The sequence below is a fragment of the Musa acuminata genome, chromosome BXJ3-8 (genome assembly GCF_036884655.1).
Source record: "Musa acuminata AAA Group cultivar baxijiao chromosome BXJ3-8, Cavendish_Baxijiao_AAA, whole genome shotgun sequence".
In the NCBI taxonomy this organism is placed as follows: Eukaryota; Viridiplantae; Streptophyta; class Magnoliopsida; order Zingiberales; family Musaceae; genus Musa; species Musa acuminata.
Window position 1 is genome coordinate 44814022 of NC_088356.1, and position 16297 is coordinate 44830318.

The 16297-nt window shown below is 38.3% G+C and overlaps 2 protein-coding genes and 2 long non-coding RNA genes across 8 annotated transcripts; 3 read left to right on the forward strand and 1 right to left on the reverse strand.

The window, feature by feature from the left end:
• The first annotated feature begins 223 nt into the window (after positions 1–223).
• On the forward strand, positions 224–3972 carry LOC103996342 (AIG2-like protein D). Of its 2 annotated transcripts, XM_009417252.3 has the most exons (5): positions 229–410; positions 1410–1482; positions 1756–1848; positions 2460–2543; positions 3639–3972. In XM_009417252.3, the coding sequence occupies exons 1-5, from the start codon at positions 286–288 to the stop codon at positions 3717–3719; spliced, it is 456 nt and encodes a 151-aa protein (XP_009415527.2). In that variant the 5' UTR covers positions 229–285; the 3' UTR covers positions 3720–3972. The 2 variants fall into 2 exon arrangements, with proteins under 2 accessions (XP_065019307.1, XP_009415527.2); XM_065163235.1 differs by lacking the exon at positions 2460–2543 and having other exon boundaries at positions 224–410.
• Positions 3973–4141: 169 nt separating this feature from the next.
• LOC103996341 (putative inactive cadmium/zinc-transporting ATPase HMA3) lies at positions 4142–11804 on the reverse strand. Of its 4 annotated transcripts, XM_065163229.1 has the most exons (13): positions 11689–11804; positions 11468–11577; positions 11292–11364; positions 10953–11213; positions 10533–10762; positions 9918–10175; positions 8982–9079; positions 8148–8403; positions 7919–8056; positions 7275–7602; positions 6657–6859; positions 5682–5881; positions 4142–5526 (listed from the first exon to the last, which is right to left on the reverse strand). In XM_065163229.1, the coding sequence occupies exons 5-13, from the start codon at positions 10741–10743 to the stop codon at positions 4543–4545; spliced, it is 2676 nt and encodes an 891-aa protein (XP_065019301.1). In that variant the 5' UTR covers positions 10744–10762; positions 10953–11213; positions 11292–11364; positions 11468–11577; positions 11689–11804; the 3' UTR covers positions 4142–4542. The 4 variants fall into 4 exon arrangements, with proteins under 4 accessions (XP_065019301.1, XP_009415526.2, XP_065019302.1 ...); XM_009417251.3 differs by lacking the exons at positions 10953–11213; positions 11292–11364; XM_065163230.1 differs by lacking the exons at positions 11292–11364; positions 11468–11577; positions 11689–11804 and having other exon boundaries at positions 10953–11255.
• Positions 5272–7367, forward strand: LOC135645139 (uncharacterized). Its single transcript, XR_010498680.1, has 3 exons — positions 5272–5402; positions 7083–7124; positions 7229–7367. It is a non-coding gene; the product is annotated as an uncharacterized LOC135645139 (long non-coding RNA).
• A 285-nt stretch (positions 11805–12089) lies between the features above and the next one.
• LOC135645138 (uncharacterized) lies at positions 12090–13999 on the forward strand. Its single transcript, XR_010498679.1, has 3 exons — positions 12090–12415; positions 12501–12596; positions 13004–13999. It is a non-coding gene; the product is annotated as an uncharacterized LOC135645138 (long non-coding RNA).
• Positions 14000–16297: the final 2298 nt, after the last annotated feature.

Consider the following 16297-nt stretch of genomic DNA (forward strand, 5'->3'; position numbering starts at 1 on the left):
TAACCGGGGAGAAAAGGTCGATGAGATGGAGGTGATGCGGAGGGTTAAAAGATCCGAATCCGTCTATTCTCAATCCGGTTTCTGGGTATTAACAATTGTCAATAAGCAGGTTTTATCAAGCCAATTGTTGTTGATTGGGTCGGGTACGGGTTCGTTGAGTCCGAGCCAAATCCGCAATCCGACTAACGGGGAGCCTCTCACGTGTCTTGCTCGTGACGATAACAGAGCGAGGGGGGATCCCCAACTGTGTCAACGAAATCGGTGGTGGTGTGGCGTTGGGGAGCGATGGCCGCCGCTGCCGCTCCTTGTCTCCACAGCGTCTTCGTTTACGGAACTCTATTGGCAGATGAGGTGGTGCGCGTGCTTCTCAAGCGAGTTCCCCCCTCCTCCCCTGCCATCCTCCATAATTAGTATGTCTCCTCCTCCTTTCGACCAGGAACCTGGTCTATGCTGGCATGAGATTTGATCTCCTTTATCAGATATGAGGAGTACTTCTTCTTTTGCAATTCAAGTCACGGTTCATGTTTCAATTGCAATGCTCCAATGCGCTTCCACTCTCAATTGTCTTCATAAGCTTGAAGGTTTTGCGTTGATATACTTAACTTTTGATAAAGATTTGATTGGATGACCAGTAATGCTAAAAGCTCAAATTCCTTATCATGGTACGAGCAGGTCATGCAGACATTTGTCTTTCCCACTGTTTAATTAATAAAACTTATGCAATACAAGTTCTTCATCTGGACTTTCATCATAGTTTCATTCACACGTCCTTGCGCATGAGGGAGGATACTAAAGCTTGTAAATATACTGGGAACTTTTTGAGCATACCGGTTTATCTTGGTATCAAGCTTTTGGGACTTGGGGTAACCTAATCAGATTCTTTATCGCCTTTGTTCGATCCTTATACCAATTTACTGTGCTCAATCTTTAGTTACTTGGTTAACAATGCATGCGACACTTTTGAATTTAACATGGATGAAAAGTGGTTCCTTTGTGCCTCACACTGATAAGATATTACTGGAGAAACTGAGTGGTAATACTGATACTGTCTTGGAAAGTTCGCCACATATAGGATAGTAATCAATTTGTTCTAAGAAATCTGGACAGAAATACAAGACGACTAGTTTTTCCCTGTGCTTACAAGTGGCACAATTGGTCTCAACTGTGACTCCAGTGAACCTGAAAAACAACCTTCAGAAACATTTAGGTGCTCTTCTTGAGAACTTGTAAAGAGTAGTTCCTGGACTCAAGTGTCTATATTTGCAGCAACCATCTAAGATTTTAATTTTAATGTTTGGATTTATCTACTATAGCTTTTTCTGGTTCATCGAAGTGCATATCTCTTGTTTTCATATGTATTGGTTTGCTTGTAGGTCATATTGCTTCTAAATTAAGCTTTCTTCATGTAGCCACAGATTTAGTATAAAGGGCCGTGTTTATCCAGCAATCCTGCCCATAGATTGTAAGAATGTTGCAGGAGAGGTATGCCATGGAAGTCCATTTCATCTAATTTTTTGTGTTGTGGTATTTTTGTACTTCTGTTACATCTTCTTGCTTCTAAAATGCCACCATGGAGGTACTTCTTTTTAAGAGCTTAGTCATTAGAGTTCGTTGATGATGCATAGTATATTTTAACAAAATTTTCATTCATAATTGATTAATAATCTGATACAGGATTATATAAAAGCTGAGTTCTTAAAGTGATTGCTCAAAACTTTCAGATGTGCTAATGCTTGGTTTGATTTTGGCATGCAGGTTTTACGGGGCATCACAGATCAAGAGTTAGATGTCCTAGATTCCTTTGAAGACGTCGAATATGAGAGAAGGGCTGTTGAGGTTTCTTTGGTTGTAAGTGGCTTTGCACAGTGTAGTGTAGCGTGACTTTAATCTGGGTAGCTCATGCCACATGAAACTGGTTTTCAAATTCTGTCAACATTCATTCCATAAAAGTAAGACAATGAGAAAGAAAAAAGGAGGCACCATGAATTCTGATGTTTTTTAATTCTGATTCTCAGTTGTGTGTGGTTTGTCATTGCCTATGAGTACTACCTTTCTATCATTTTAAGCTTTGTTGATTCTTCCTCAACATTCCTTTTGTTAAGTTTTAATAGGGACATCTCTTTTCTTACTCAAGTGTTTCTGGTCCTTTTCTGCCTAGCACACAAAGATGAAGTATATCTTGTTAATTGACTGTTCTCATATCTTCATACCATTCTCATTCCTTTCCTGTGGCGCTCCATCTCTTTTTTTCTTTTCAATTAAATTGATTCCATGTCTCCTCTAATACATTAAGATTTTTCTTAAAATATGTCAGATCAGGATCTATTTCTCTCACTCATTCCAGACAACCGATCTATGCATAAAACTTTTACTTTGAGTAGTAGCATCCATCTTGAAAAATGCAATCTTTTCAGCAAAAGCAAATCTTGGGTCTCAAGGGATGTTGAATTATGTTGTAGGATAATTCTGAGAAACTAATAGTTGATGCATATATCTGGGGTAACAAGGATGATCCAAACTTGTATGGGGAGTGGGATTTTGAGGTATGCTCTTCTTTTTTGTTCACTCTACTATTGGAAGTAGCTTGATTTTCTTGGGCATACAAGTAGAAATTTGTGAGGTTGTTATATACACATATATTCAAGTATAGAATTACATATGCTATATTCTCACTTTACACCATGAGTTTCTCTTTCATGATCTGTAAGAGGCACATTATATCTCTAATCATAATTGCAAAAGTTTTTCTTCTTTGTAAGATGAAACAGCTAAAATTTCATAGAGGCTGTGTAATTTTGATATATTTCTCCTTTTTTGAGAAATAGAACTGTGTAATTTTGATATATTTTAGCATTTAAGAAATATCTAACTTTCCTTTCTCCAGGATAGAACTACTGTAATATTATTTCATGTTTACTGATACTCTTATACCAAATTCATTATGAGTTCTCTTGCTTTCAACATGTTTCGTGTAATGAAATTAGAGGGCTTTATGCTGAACTTTGTTTTCGATGGTTGAGAATAATTAATATTGTCATATAACTTTTGTATTTATTGGGGCGGGAGAGAGAGAGAGAGAGAGAGAGAGAGAGAGAGAGAGGATGTTCAGTAACTATCGTTTGCAACTTGGGGTCAGCTATTGATTGTTGCAATTACAATCTCTTTGCTGTACTCTGTTCAATACTGAAAACTAGTGTACCATTTCAATTCTTTCAATGCCAGTCAGCCTTGTAACTGTCCTCTTATCTTGAATGGTGAAAGTTATTCCTCCTCAGTGGGAGGCATGTCGTCTAATATCCATCCCCTGCAAACCTTTTTTGCCATTTCATATCTCTTCCATTGGACTTGGTTTCAATTGATTAAATGGGTCTTCACCCTACTTGTGGTTTAGGATGCCCTTTTGAAGCATTATGGGTTAAAGGATTAGCTGTCAATCCATCATTGGTCAACCCCATGTAAACTTTCTTTTGCTTACGGTGTCTAGTTAGTATTTATATTTTTCTTCTGTAAAAACATAGTCAGTTTTCTTTCTTGGATAATGAATGATTTATACTAGCTTTTGAATGTTATTTATTTCATGCCAAAGAATGGATAATGACGGATATGTACTAACATTCAGATGTTCTTTTGATGCCAAGGAATGGAAGCGACTGCACTTGGAGGATTATCTTGTCATGACAACAGAATTCATGGAGGAGCTGGAAAAGCCCCAAGACTAGGTTGAAACATGAAATCCACTTTGGAAAGCGAGATGCATTGTTGAAGTCTAAGCATGTCTACAAATAGCTGTTTTGAGCCATTCTACTGTTTATTTCTAGATATACTTAACAGTATGTATGGCATCAGATATATTTTTTCTGTACTAAATAGCAGACAAGCAAGCTGAACATCTGGAATAAATCATTCCACCACATGTAATATATCTTGGATACACTATTCCTGTACCTAATGCATTCTAGTTTTGACGTCCCATTTTCACTTTTGTTCTTCTGAATCATGTTCAGTAGAACTCAAATCATACACTAGTCAGAACAACCTCGAATGTTCTTGATCAATGAAATGCAAGCACCATAAGCTTTAGATCACAACAACAAAGTCTTGTGGTTCAAATTTGTAGCTAAGGCCATGAAGATTTCGAGTATATTCCAGAGTTGATCATCCATTTGAAGGTGAGTATCAATGCTACAATTCTTCACAAACAATGTTCGGTTCCATTCTCAACTCCACTCAGATCTGCAGTATTCATTGGTTGTATTCTTGGCTAATGATCTTTCAGTTCAGTTCCATTATCAGCTCTTCCAATCTTTCAATCAAGCTTTCCAGCATTTCCTATGCCTCAGTAGAAATGATCTTAGAGTCTGTTGTCAAAAAAAAATAAGCATGTTATCATGCTCCTATTCTTGAACAAGATGGCTAGGGTTCATGGCCAGTCTAGTAGATCTCACATGAAGAAGAAACCCACAAAATCAGATCTCCTCATCCTCTCCTTTGTCTTTTATTTTTTCTGATCTTTTTACTGGCCTAATAAGTGCTTTTCTTCTTCTACTCTGTTATGATTTCAGGCAATTGTACTCTCCCACTCGCACAGCAGCTATCTTTACTCCCACATGCCTTTGTGTAGGTCCTGCAGCATCCACCAAGTTCTCTCCTTTCTATTATCAACCCTTGTGAAGAGGAGCAGCCTTTCTGCATCCCACAGTCATTTCTGTTGCCCATGCAACATTCCTCAATCCTTTTCTTCTCTTTGTCATTACAATTGTTGGATGAACACTTCAATGTTTGATTCTCACATGTCATGTTGCTATCAGGACCATCTTGCTGTTTCTGCAGGTCACCACTGTCATGCCTTGCATCAGTTATTGTGATCGAGTGTTCTTGGGATGAATTAGTTGGCTTTGTGGCCAGCTCTTGGCAACAGCGAGCATGAGCTGGTGATTCTTCCGGATGATCATGATTCATGCAATGGCTGTGCCTTCTTTCATCCATGGCCTTCCTGTGATCATGGCAACCATGGTTATCCTGGCATCCGCAGTGCTCTGCATGTTTGGGCTTCTCCATGTGTGCTTTGTGGGACGAGCCACAACATTTCTTCTTCGGAGATGTTTTGGTTTGCAGCAGCGTCATGCTATTTAAGATTACGAGCAAGCATGTACCTACGTCAGCAAGGACAGCTGCCCAAAGAAGTGGGTGACCGGCGAAGGCAATTGCCAGAATGGCAATTTTGGTCACCCCTGAGAAGATGATGTTCATGATGATCATCCGACGCGTCTTTCTTGCCAGCCGGATGGCTCTAGGGATCTTGCAGATGTCGTTCGACATGAGGGTTATGTGGCTAGTCTCCATTGCAACGGCAGAACCTGAAACCCCCATGGAGATCCCGACATCGGCCATGGCTAATGCAGGTGCGTCATTCATCCCATCTCCAACCATTGCTGCAGATCCTTCTCTGGACTTGAGCTTGCCAATTAACTGCACTTTATCTTCTGGTAGTAGCTCGGCATGGACTTCTTCCATGACATGATTTAGCTATTGTAGAAAGGGGGAAAAGGTGTTAGATTATCCATGTTGGCCTATGACTTGAATTTTACAGCATAAATGTTTGAAGAGGTTTAAAAATGATACCAAAACATATTTTCACATGATTTTTGCAAGAGGGAAGGAAGAGGTAACAATGTAAATACCTGTCTTTGTGCATGCAGTGATGCTTCCATGCTATCTCCAGTAAGCATTGCTGTTTTGATCCCTAATGACTTCAACTCCTTGATAGCTTCTGCAGCTCCTATTCGGCAGGTATCGGAAAGGGCATATGTTCCAACTGGTACCATATCCAAGAACACATATCCATAGGTGACACCTTCCTTCATGTCCTCCATGTTTGGAACTGAAAATATCAGGACAAATTGTCATACAAAATTTTCAGAACTAATCATTTTGAAGATTTTGCTCTACTAAATTTGAGAAGTGCGTGCAGTCCTATTTATCTTGCCATTCCAAAAAGTAACCTGCTTTCAGTCATAGAACATAATCCATTGCCACTAGGAAGCAGGAATCAAACAAGTTATGCAGTCTCTTTTGTTAGAGAAAAAAGAATAACATGCTCAGTGAGATATATTCTCTAAATCTGGACTTTTATTCGTTTGCAGAAGTTTATGGAGTTAAGAACTATTCGGCAACTTAAGTTTGTCTCATCCTAAGTTGTATTTGTTCTTTGAACAAGTGCTCGTGGTGTGATTCTTTAGTCATACAAGATCTAACAGAAGAACTAATCTAGGTATTCCAGTAGTCGCAAAATTACAGCCTAAGTGCACTAGATACTTTGTTTGACAAACTAGGACTAGATACTTTGACAAACTAGAACCATATGCGAAAATTTTACAGTTATATTTTACTTTTCTCTGAAACATTTTTGTTTTCTCATCGGCATTATTGTCCATCCCGTGTCCATCTTGAGTTGCAAGCTCGTTAGGACTTGTTTTTCTCCAACATATTCAATTTAGAAATCTTATTCTATCTTATAAGTTGCATTTGTAAGTTTGTCAAAACTTGAATTGCACTGCTAAAAAAGTTCCTGACGTTTAAGAAAACAAAAAAAATGGATATAAGTATGTCATGTTGATATTTCAAGGAATTGAATGATTGAGAACAAATGATAGTACCTGTTTCACACAAAACCCTTGCTGCTATTCGTTTATTCCCAATATGAATGTCTCTTCCATCTACTTCTCCGTATATTCCCTCTCCAGGATAGATGTGGAATTCTTTAACACAGTCTGGTTTTGGTTCAATGGAATGTGACCGGGCATGTTCAACAAGTGCAGCTGCCATTGGATGGCTCGACTTACTCTCGATACTTGAAACCCTGAAGAGACGCCAGACTAGATCAAATTTGCAATATGTTGTGAATATTATGTCTCTATAGTCAAGTTAAAATCAAAAAATCACTTGTTGCAAAGAAGAAACTAAATTGACAGTGAACATGAAATGCATAACAAGCTTGTCAAATGAGCCTTTAATTTCAATTGTGTCACTGATTTATCTTTGATTACGTGAGCTTTTCTGATGCTGTTTTCTAATTTTCCCAGTTACATTTCTCAATGCTTGGAGTATTCTCCACAAAGTAATAAGTAAGAATAATGATCCTTTTTTCCTTGAACAATGAATTAACTAATTCTATTAGTTGTTTTCTTGTGTACCATCATTGATGTTTTCTTGACTTATATGAACATAGGCCAACCATGATTGCTAGCAAAAATCCTACTTCTGCCTACACTCACCAGTAAAGAAGCATCTCCAGAGAAACCTTGCTGCTTTTGGACTGGAACTCCACAACTTTAAACTCTCCTTTCGTTATCGTCCCGGTCTTGTCGAATGCCACTACTCTTATTTTGGCCAGGGCTTCAAGAACATCACCCCCTTTGATGAGGAGTCCTATCCTTGCTGCTTTTAGAAGTGCACAAAAAGTTGCAACAGGTGTGGACAGCACCAGTGCACAAGGGCATGCACTCACAAGAAGGACCAATGCCAACTGGAACCAGATTCTGGGATTGTTTACTCTCATTACCAAAGGAACTAACGCGACTCCTGCTGCTACGATTACGACAGCTGCATAGCAGACAGGTGAAGATGAGAAAGAATATCTTTGATGATTTATCCAAGCAATGCTAAGTTTTTGAAAACATCAAACTGATTGGTTTACAGCTTATAAGAGATTTAAAGTCAAAGTCTTAGCAAAATTTTACTGGTAATTGCAGTAAGTTTTGGTCATAGCATCTCTGACTACATTTAACCATCTAATATTCGATACACTGATGCAGTAAATACATCTCATTTTAAGTTTATTACATGTATTATTAGTTGAAAGTATGATTTGTTTAGAAAAAAGAATATACCACTGAGAATCTGTTAGAGGCTCACTGACCTGGTGTGTAATACTTTGTGCAAGAGTCTATCAATCTCTGTGTGTTTGACCTTCTATTTTGTGCTTCTTCCACCAACCTTTTCATTTTGGCCACAGCAGAGTTCTCTGATAGAGCAGTTGTTCTGAGACTGATATAACCTGCAATTCCTCTTAGAGATCATTATGGAATGTTGTTGAACTTCCCCAATGGAGCAGTGTTTCAGTTTAAGATCTTATGGGAGGATCATACCATCTATGTTGAGTGTGCCAGCCCAAACCAGAGAGTTAACTTGCTTGGTTACAGGCAAAGACTCTCCTGTAAGGCTTCTCTCATCAACTTCACTCTGCCCATCGACTACAATGCCATCAATAGGGATCACTTCTCCAGCTTTGACTTCAATGATGGTATTGATTTCGACATCTTCAATGTCCACAACTTGGCCTGTTTCAGCCAGAACAGCCTTCTGAGGAGCCATGCTCATCAGTGATGACATCCCGGCAGTAGCCTGCAGGCTAGAATTTCTGACTCATTTTGAACTAGTATCATGCAGGGGATAGAAAGGTATGATCTTTTAGTTGTATGAGCTCTAATCAGTTATTCATTTATTAATTCACTGCACAGTTTCCAACATCCAAAATCTTAAAAGAGAGCTTAGATTATGTTCTGTGCAGCCATTATAGGCTGCAAAGGAATGAGTGGGTCAGACCTGAATGATCAGCTTCTGGTGATGGAAATATACTTTGTTATGAATTTGTAAATTTTTGAAATTGTGAATATCTAGGCCCAAATTAGAGATTTCATAGAACCTATGGGTACTTTGGGATAAATTGGTAAGTTCTGTGAACAACTGAGTTGATTCAGCTTCACAGAATTAGTTGGAAGACACTTGGGCTGATAAAAAACTCCTCAAACATTTGTCATTTATCTGTATAATAAGGTCATGACACTTTTGCTATAGGTATGTCAATTTGGTGTGGAATCTATCTGTTCAATTGATCCAACTTTTACTTTTAGGAGTAGTTCATCCATGGAAGCCTTCTTCTTAGTTGAAACTGTGCATCATGCAATCATGGGAGTAATAACCTTGTGGCTGGCCCTTGATTCCAACCATTCAGCAATCGTGAAGAGGAAAACAACAAAGGCTGCTTCTGAATAGTCTCTGAGTGCAACTGCCCCACCAACTGTCAAAAGGCACCAACAGCAGGCCATTGCGGCCATAAATACATATTATTACTTCTTGTGATTTGCATAACTTTCAACAAAAATGATGCAGATAAGTATCAAATTCCAGATTAGAGGAGGAAAAAAGATGTACTGAACAGACGTTCCATCTTGAACATGGGGAACTTCACATGTGAAAGAGATGCTTGATCAAATCACACAAGAATAGCACACCAATGTTCTTTTTTCATATTGGATGGATTAGGTTGGGATTATGCCTTATTTTATGAAATGAGAAGGCATTATCGAAAAACTAGTGTTTACAAAGACTATTGATAGGAAATTTTGTTGGAATGCCTTGTTCTACTACTAGGAGAAATTTCAAACTAGTTCCAGAGCTTTGTAGGTAGTGGAAGCACAAAGATGTTTGTATGATCAAGGGTTCTATGTGAGGGTTTGCATTCCATACTTTGCTGCAAAACTATATGCAAGCGTTCAACAGTAACTTATATCACATCTACCAAACAAAAAGCTTTGATGGAAACTAGTTAGCTAGAATATTTATTTTAAGTTCTAACTGAATAATTAAAACCACAAAAAGTTTGCTCACTTTCTCTATGATTATTATCTGATTGGACCATTTCATGAAGTGTATATACCATGCTGCAAGACATTATATACTGAAACAAGGTTGGGTTAAATTTGATTGTTATCCTTCCTTCATTCTCAAAGTTTCTCAGTGTTTAAGTTTTCCTGCTTTAGCATTTCGCCAAGAAAAAACGTTGGCCTGCCTTAAACTGTCAAATGTTCTGAAAATTTCTTATGTCTTCTCTTCCACAGAGAGAGGGATTGGTGTACCTGCAATTAGCAGAAGGATGTTGATGTCCAGCGTAAGCCTCCGAATGGCTGCAATGCCTCTCAGAATGATCGGATTTATGCCGACAAGAACTGCTGCTATCGCAAACCATCTGAGCGGATGGAAGAACCGCTTGAACAGTGAAACCACAAGTAGCACTCCACAAGCCAGTATGTAGGGGCTGGGCCATTTCTTGGTGATTTCCGCAGAGCCATATGCTCGAACTGTAGCTTCAAGCCTTGCCTGGTTTAATGCCTTGACTGATGAAGCAAAACAAGCCATCAGTTATGGTCCTGTTTTGGAGATGCAATTTTATGCAGAGCATGAAATGTTGTTGATTAAAGGTGCATAGAGATCAGCTTATGTGGTTCTGACTTCTGACAATAACTTTCAGAATTAAACTTGGGGCAGGTGGTAGGATTGTTGAAATCGTAGTCAGTTTCCATAGAGCTGTTTTAGCATCATCATAACTGTGAGGCACAATTTGCAGGAGGAGGACGCTAGATCTCATGTCTCAATCAGTCAACTGAGTGGTTTATAGTAGTATGGAATGTTAAGATGTTGATGTCCTCAGAATGCAGAGATGAATTCATGCAGAGGCAATGGTTTAAACTTACGTATCTCATGCTGCGAAATGAGGAGGCTGTCATGGACTACTATGACCGTCTTTGAGGGAACGATCACCGAGACCTTCTGAACTCCACTCAAAGGCTTCAATATCTTCTCAATCAGGGGGACTTCAGACGAGCAGCAGAGGCCCAACACATCAAAGTAGCTCTTTTGATGCTTTGGTACCTTTCCTATCCTGTCCTTGCTTGGTTCTCCCATCCTTGGGGCCTCTCTTCGCCTGAAAATGAAGTTGTACGTAGCATGAAACCCATGCAAATTGTGATCCAACAAAGAAAAGGTTCCTACAGATTTCAATGCATCTGGTCTGTGTTCCTTGCAAGCAGATGTCAGGGGTTCTCCTTGCTGCTTTTTCTCTCGAAAAAAGGAAAGAATGGTGATAGAACGTCGAAGATCAAGAGTACTCTCACCTCAACACTGGAGAGAGACTCTGTATCAGAGATTGATGAGGGCTTAGTGGAGGATGTATGAGTTAAAAGCCTCTGTGTGTCATCAGCTGGGGAAGGACTTATCTCTTGTTCTTCATGTTGGGTCTGGTAAAGAATAAGAGTTGGCTTCCTGAATGCAGCATTCAGTGAGTGGCAGAAGCGGTGGTACTTGGCTTATATGAAGTGCCACAAGACAACAGGAACTGGGCAGGTGTCCATGACATCATTGGCAAAGGAGAGATCCTATCTCAACACATGAAAAAGAATTGTTTATCGAGAGAGAACAAGAAGGATGTGTGAAAAGAGTGAATGGGGGCTCACTGGACAGATTTAGCTTCCACATTACACATTCGGAACAAAAAGGCTGATCCTCCACACACTGTTTAGATGCAAACTGAACAAAGAAAAAAGAAATCTGAAGTTTTAGTGTGGAAATCTGCAACGCATGAGAAGTTGATTAGATGTGCATACACCAAGAGAAGTTTTAAAGTAAATACCTCTCAAGCACTAAGGATCTCAGTGGCCAAAAAAGGATGGGGTTCCTCTTGCTGCAGGAGAGAAGAGGGTGGAGAGGCAATAAGTAAGCCACTGCCTTGGCTGGCTCTTCCTAGTGGCCATGCAAACAAGTAAAAAAGATCATCATTTGTTTACGGACTTCGTGATGACTGCCATATACAAAGTTCTCAGTGGACTACTGGTAGACACCCAAATCTAGTACCTTTTCCCCTTTCTTTAAGCAAATGGGAGCTCTGCATGCCTTTCTTTATGATTCCACCATTTGGACTGGACTGGTTGAGCTCCTTGTGGACTGGCATTCACCATTTAACTCATTCAGAGTTGCAATGACCGGTATCAGTTCTTATGTGATGAAAGCTGAATCATAAAATGCCCTTCAACTCAACTTTTGACAGCAATTTGCTTGTCTTGATAGACAGAGTCATCTATGTATCTTTACATGGCCAACCTCCACACTGGGTGTCAGTTGGTGTTACTGCTGCTGGTGCCATTGAACATTGAACTCTTTGGTAACTTCCTTGTTTCTTCTCTAGGATTTATTTGAAGTCACATGAAGAACTCATATATTCTTGGCAGAGTGGCCCATGGTGTGAGAGAAGCCATGAGCTTGCTTCTGGTATCTCTTCTCATAAAGAAGACATGAGCTTTAGTCACCTGCAAGACTCATTCACCATTGGCCTTTGGTCGAGCAACAAGAGGCTGAGGCATAAGTCCCCAGGCAAAAGCCTACTAATCCATGTGCATGGCTGAAAGGTATGCTTTAATGGGAAAAAGGTATGTTGGCATTTCCTACAGGAATCTGTCGTGTTTTGGGAGTGTTCCAACACCACCTCCTATTGGCCATTCCACACCTGAAAGAGGGAGAAGACAACATACATAGAAAAGGAGGCAATAATGGAGAATCTGACTTGTCTTGAAACATGAAGAAAGTGGGATTTTTTTCTTCTTATTTTTTCAATTTTTTTTTTGGTCAGATTGAAGGATGAAAGTGGCTTAATTATTATCATATTGCAGGAATGGAGATAAAATAGAAAACCAGTGCTTCTAGACTTAGCCCTACATCAAGGCCAGCCAATGAGACGATAAGGGATATGCTTCATCATAGAAGTGGTAATTATTTTCTCACTTCCTTTCTCCTTTGTTTTTCTTTTATTATTTTCATTTACTTTCTCATTAAGTATCGACTTGATCGTCAAAGGAAAATCTTATCGAGTACATTTTCGACGATCCTCTTCTTTTATGTAGATCATTCATGCTCCTCATTTCTTGAACATCATTATTGCTCATTCTTACCATCAAGTCAACGTTAAAAGAAAATTATGATTTTGGTATGACTAGCGAATAGTATCATAACACAATAGGGGATTGAAAAGGATCAATATACATAATCTTATCTTTACGAATCTTATCGCTACGACGATAAGATTCACAATAGAAAGAAATTCAGGGAATTGATTGATTTGATCGAAGGATCGGAGGAGGCAGATTCCTCACTCAGTTTTTGATGAGGATGCCAGGAAGGATTGCACATCATCAGTGGGATGGACAGGTCAGATGATGGAATGGCATTCAGGTGAAGGGTGGAGTCTGACTACTGCACCATTCCTCCATGTCAACGCATTCATGCATTCATGTGGCGACTTTCTGCATGCAAACTGCATGCGTTTCCCGAAAAGTTACGTGAACTTTTTTAAGGCATCCCCGAGGCATCATAATGTCACTAAAAGCTTTGCATTTGTGCTGCCACTCTTTATGCCAGATTGTATGTGTATAGGTGTCTCTTCACGGAGATATCACGAACAAAGAGATCATCACATATTATTAATTATCAGGTAAATTATTGTTGTCTCATTTTTCTATTATCGTCAGTTCTGCTCATGAGATTTCTTGTTCCTTACTGCTCATGTTTTCCTTTCCTTTCGAAGATGAAAAATCCAATGACCAAACTTTTTTTTTATTTTTTTATTTTTACTTTTAAATGTAAGCGGTGAAGGTCGGATTTGATATTAAAATCCTTATTAGCTATATCAATTTATATTTTCAAGAGTTTGTTTATCGGATGAAAATTTGAGCCCTCGATCTTCAACGATTATCGTCAAATTAATATTTTAGATGAAAAATTTATCGGATAAGAATTTATTTAAACTCTCAACCCCATATTTCTGACTAATGTTTTATCGGATAATTTTTTATTTAATTTTATTATAAATAAATGAATCTAAAACATCACTGTATATGTATATTTTTTTTATTGTTATTGTAAGATTGGCTGCTTGTCTACCTGTCCTTCCATTGAAAGGTCTTCTCAGCTAACACCTGCACAATTATTGACACACACAGAGACACTGAATGGTCCAACAGAGAGAAACTTTGGCACAGAAAGTGGAGCTTCCATATCACACAATCAACAATTAAATTGTGTAAAGCCAAGACATTAACTAGTGGAATCTAACATCATCTTCAGGATAACATATGCATATATGATCAAGCAATGTCCTGAATAAAAGAGAAACATAAGATCCAACCTAAAGACTGCCCAAAAGCTGGCACAAGGCACAAGGAATAGGGAAGAGAAATGGGTGGTGGGTACACAGATTAAAGAAGCATCAGCTGCAAGTGCACACAGTTCATGAGTTCTTAGTATAGTAGATTTTATAGTCCTTTATACATGACATTGCAGGCAAATCTTTAGAGGCCCCATCTTTGAGACAAAGTGACGGTGGCAAGAGATTGGTGCAGGACAAAAGGACATGGTCCTTTACACCTCATGCTGATGCTGCAGGTGGTGGTGGTGGTGGTGATGGGGTGGTATCACTCTGCAAGAATAAGAATATATTGTGCTGGGTGAGAGCTGCAGTGGATGCACTCTGCAATGTAGGTGGAGGACAATATAACAATTTTTAACTGTTAATTTGACATGTACACTGATGCCAGTCCAGCTGATTTGGATAAAATATTTTCTTAGAATTTTAAATTAAATATAAAATGATTAAGTTTTGAGATTATCGATAAATATAAATTACTAGGTGATAACGATTGACATGAGGTAATTTATATGTTGGAATCGGTTTGCTTCGATGTTGATAATCACCGATATATATATCATGATGTTTCACAATAAATCCGTATGCGTCGTGGCTATCGATCGAATCTCTCAACCTGACTTATCATGATTCGTTCACAAGATTGAATTGATAGTTGATTATCGTGATCGTCGTATTTCTCAATTTCATCGATCATAATTTGTTATCAAGATTGAATTGATAATTTACACAGCTCTCCCCGATATAAGAAAAATTCTATAAGTATGCAAAAAAAAAACTCTTAAATTACAAATACCACTCGATAAATTTAGCTTTAATGTTGACAATCACCGATATATATCATGATGTATCATAATAAATTCGTACGCATCGTGACTATCGATCGTATCTCTCAACCTGACTTATCTTGATTCGTTCACAAGATTGAATTGATAATTGATTATCGTGATCGTCGTATTTCTCAATTTGATCGATCATAATTTGTTATCAAGATTAAATTGATAATTGACACGGCTCTCCCCAATACAAGAAAAATTCTATAAGTATGAAAAAAAAACTCTTAAATTACAAATACCACTTGATAAATTTAGCATCGTTGACCAAAATAAATACCCGAAACAATTTTTTTTTTGGCAAGTCAAACATGCTAACTCCAAAGGAACCCAAGTCAACTTGAGGTTTCCTACAGCTATATGAGACATTGGACCAGGTTGGACCCATCTCGATGTCGCCTAAGAGGTAACCTAAAGTGACATTAACAATAAGATAATAATGTTATTGCTTTGTTATTGTTCTCAATAAAATAAAATGGCATAAAATAATAGCTGAAACATCATGACTTGTTATTGTTATTATGATATAACAAGTAGCTACCTCCGACACATAGTAGACACTTCATCACAAACAAGTTAATCATCATTAACTCAATATAAAGGCAATAGAACAGATCAATCAGTGTTACTATGCATTGCATGATAGCCTGTGTGTGTGATGTGCATGTAATTTTTCCTCCCAATTCACTTTAGTTTTGAGTGTTGGGGGATATTTCATATGAAAAGGTCAGTAGGAGGAAAGGCCATACATAATACACTCACTAGTAGCATTCTGTCGGGAAGGGTCTATCGAAGACAGTTCATCTCTGTCGTGTGGACTTTTCTGCCATTAATTTTCATTCTTTTTGAGAACTACTATTCATCTTTTCTAAAGCAGTCAAATCTTTGTGGTCTTTCCCTCTCTTGGGGACCCAAAGCAGTGTTATTTGATTCCCATGTGTTTCCATTGGAGATGAGATGGTCCGAACAATGATTTGCTCTGAAAGGAATTATGGCTATGATCTTAATCACATGGTTTCTTCTTAGACCTCCTCAGGTGCAACTATTAAGGATTACAATCTCGTGCACTGGACACAACAATACTAGTCAAAACCGATATATATTTGAGTCATATCGATGTATCGTGTGAACTGAATAAAAAAGAAAAAGAAAGAGAAGACGAACAAAAAAGAAAAAGAAGACAAAATAAAACAAAGAGGAGAGTAGAAAGAAAAGTCGATGCGTGAGGAAGCACAAGCCCTAAGATTGTGTTGAAAAAATAACATAATTAAGATTACGTTGAAAAAAGAACATATAAATCGGAATGTCCGAAATAGGAATGATCGATCGGGATGGAATCAAAACCATATAAACCACCCACCAATATTGCCTTCCATGCAACATATATTGGCACATGCATAGATAAGAATTACATGGCTTCATATCAATAAGAATC

Coding starts and splice junctions, on each gene's coding strand:
- LOC103996342 (XM_009417252.3), top strand. CDS start 286: ATGGCCGCCGCTGCCGCTCCTTGTCTCCACAGCGTCTTCGTTTACGGA. Junction 1,483..1,755: donor GTAAGAATGTTGCAGGAGAG/GTATGCCATGGA, acceptor TTTGGCATGCAG/GTTTTACGGGGCATCACAGA. Junction 2,544..3,638: donor ATGGGGAGTGGGATTTTGAG/GTATGCTCTTCT, acceptor TTTGATGCCAAG/GAATGGAAGCGACTGCACTT.
- LOC103996341 (XM_009417251.3), bottom strand. CDS start 10,743: ATGGGAGAACCAAGCAAGGACAGGATAGGAAAGGTACCAAAGCATCAA. Junction 9,080..9,917: donor CATCCTTCTGCTAATTGCAG/GTACACCAATCC, acceptor GCCTTTTGACAG/TTGGTGGGGCAGTTGCACTC. Junction 8,404..8,981: donor AATCAAGGGCCAGCCACAAG/GTTATTACTCCC, acceptor TCTAGCCTGCAG/GCTACTGCCGGGATGTCATC.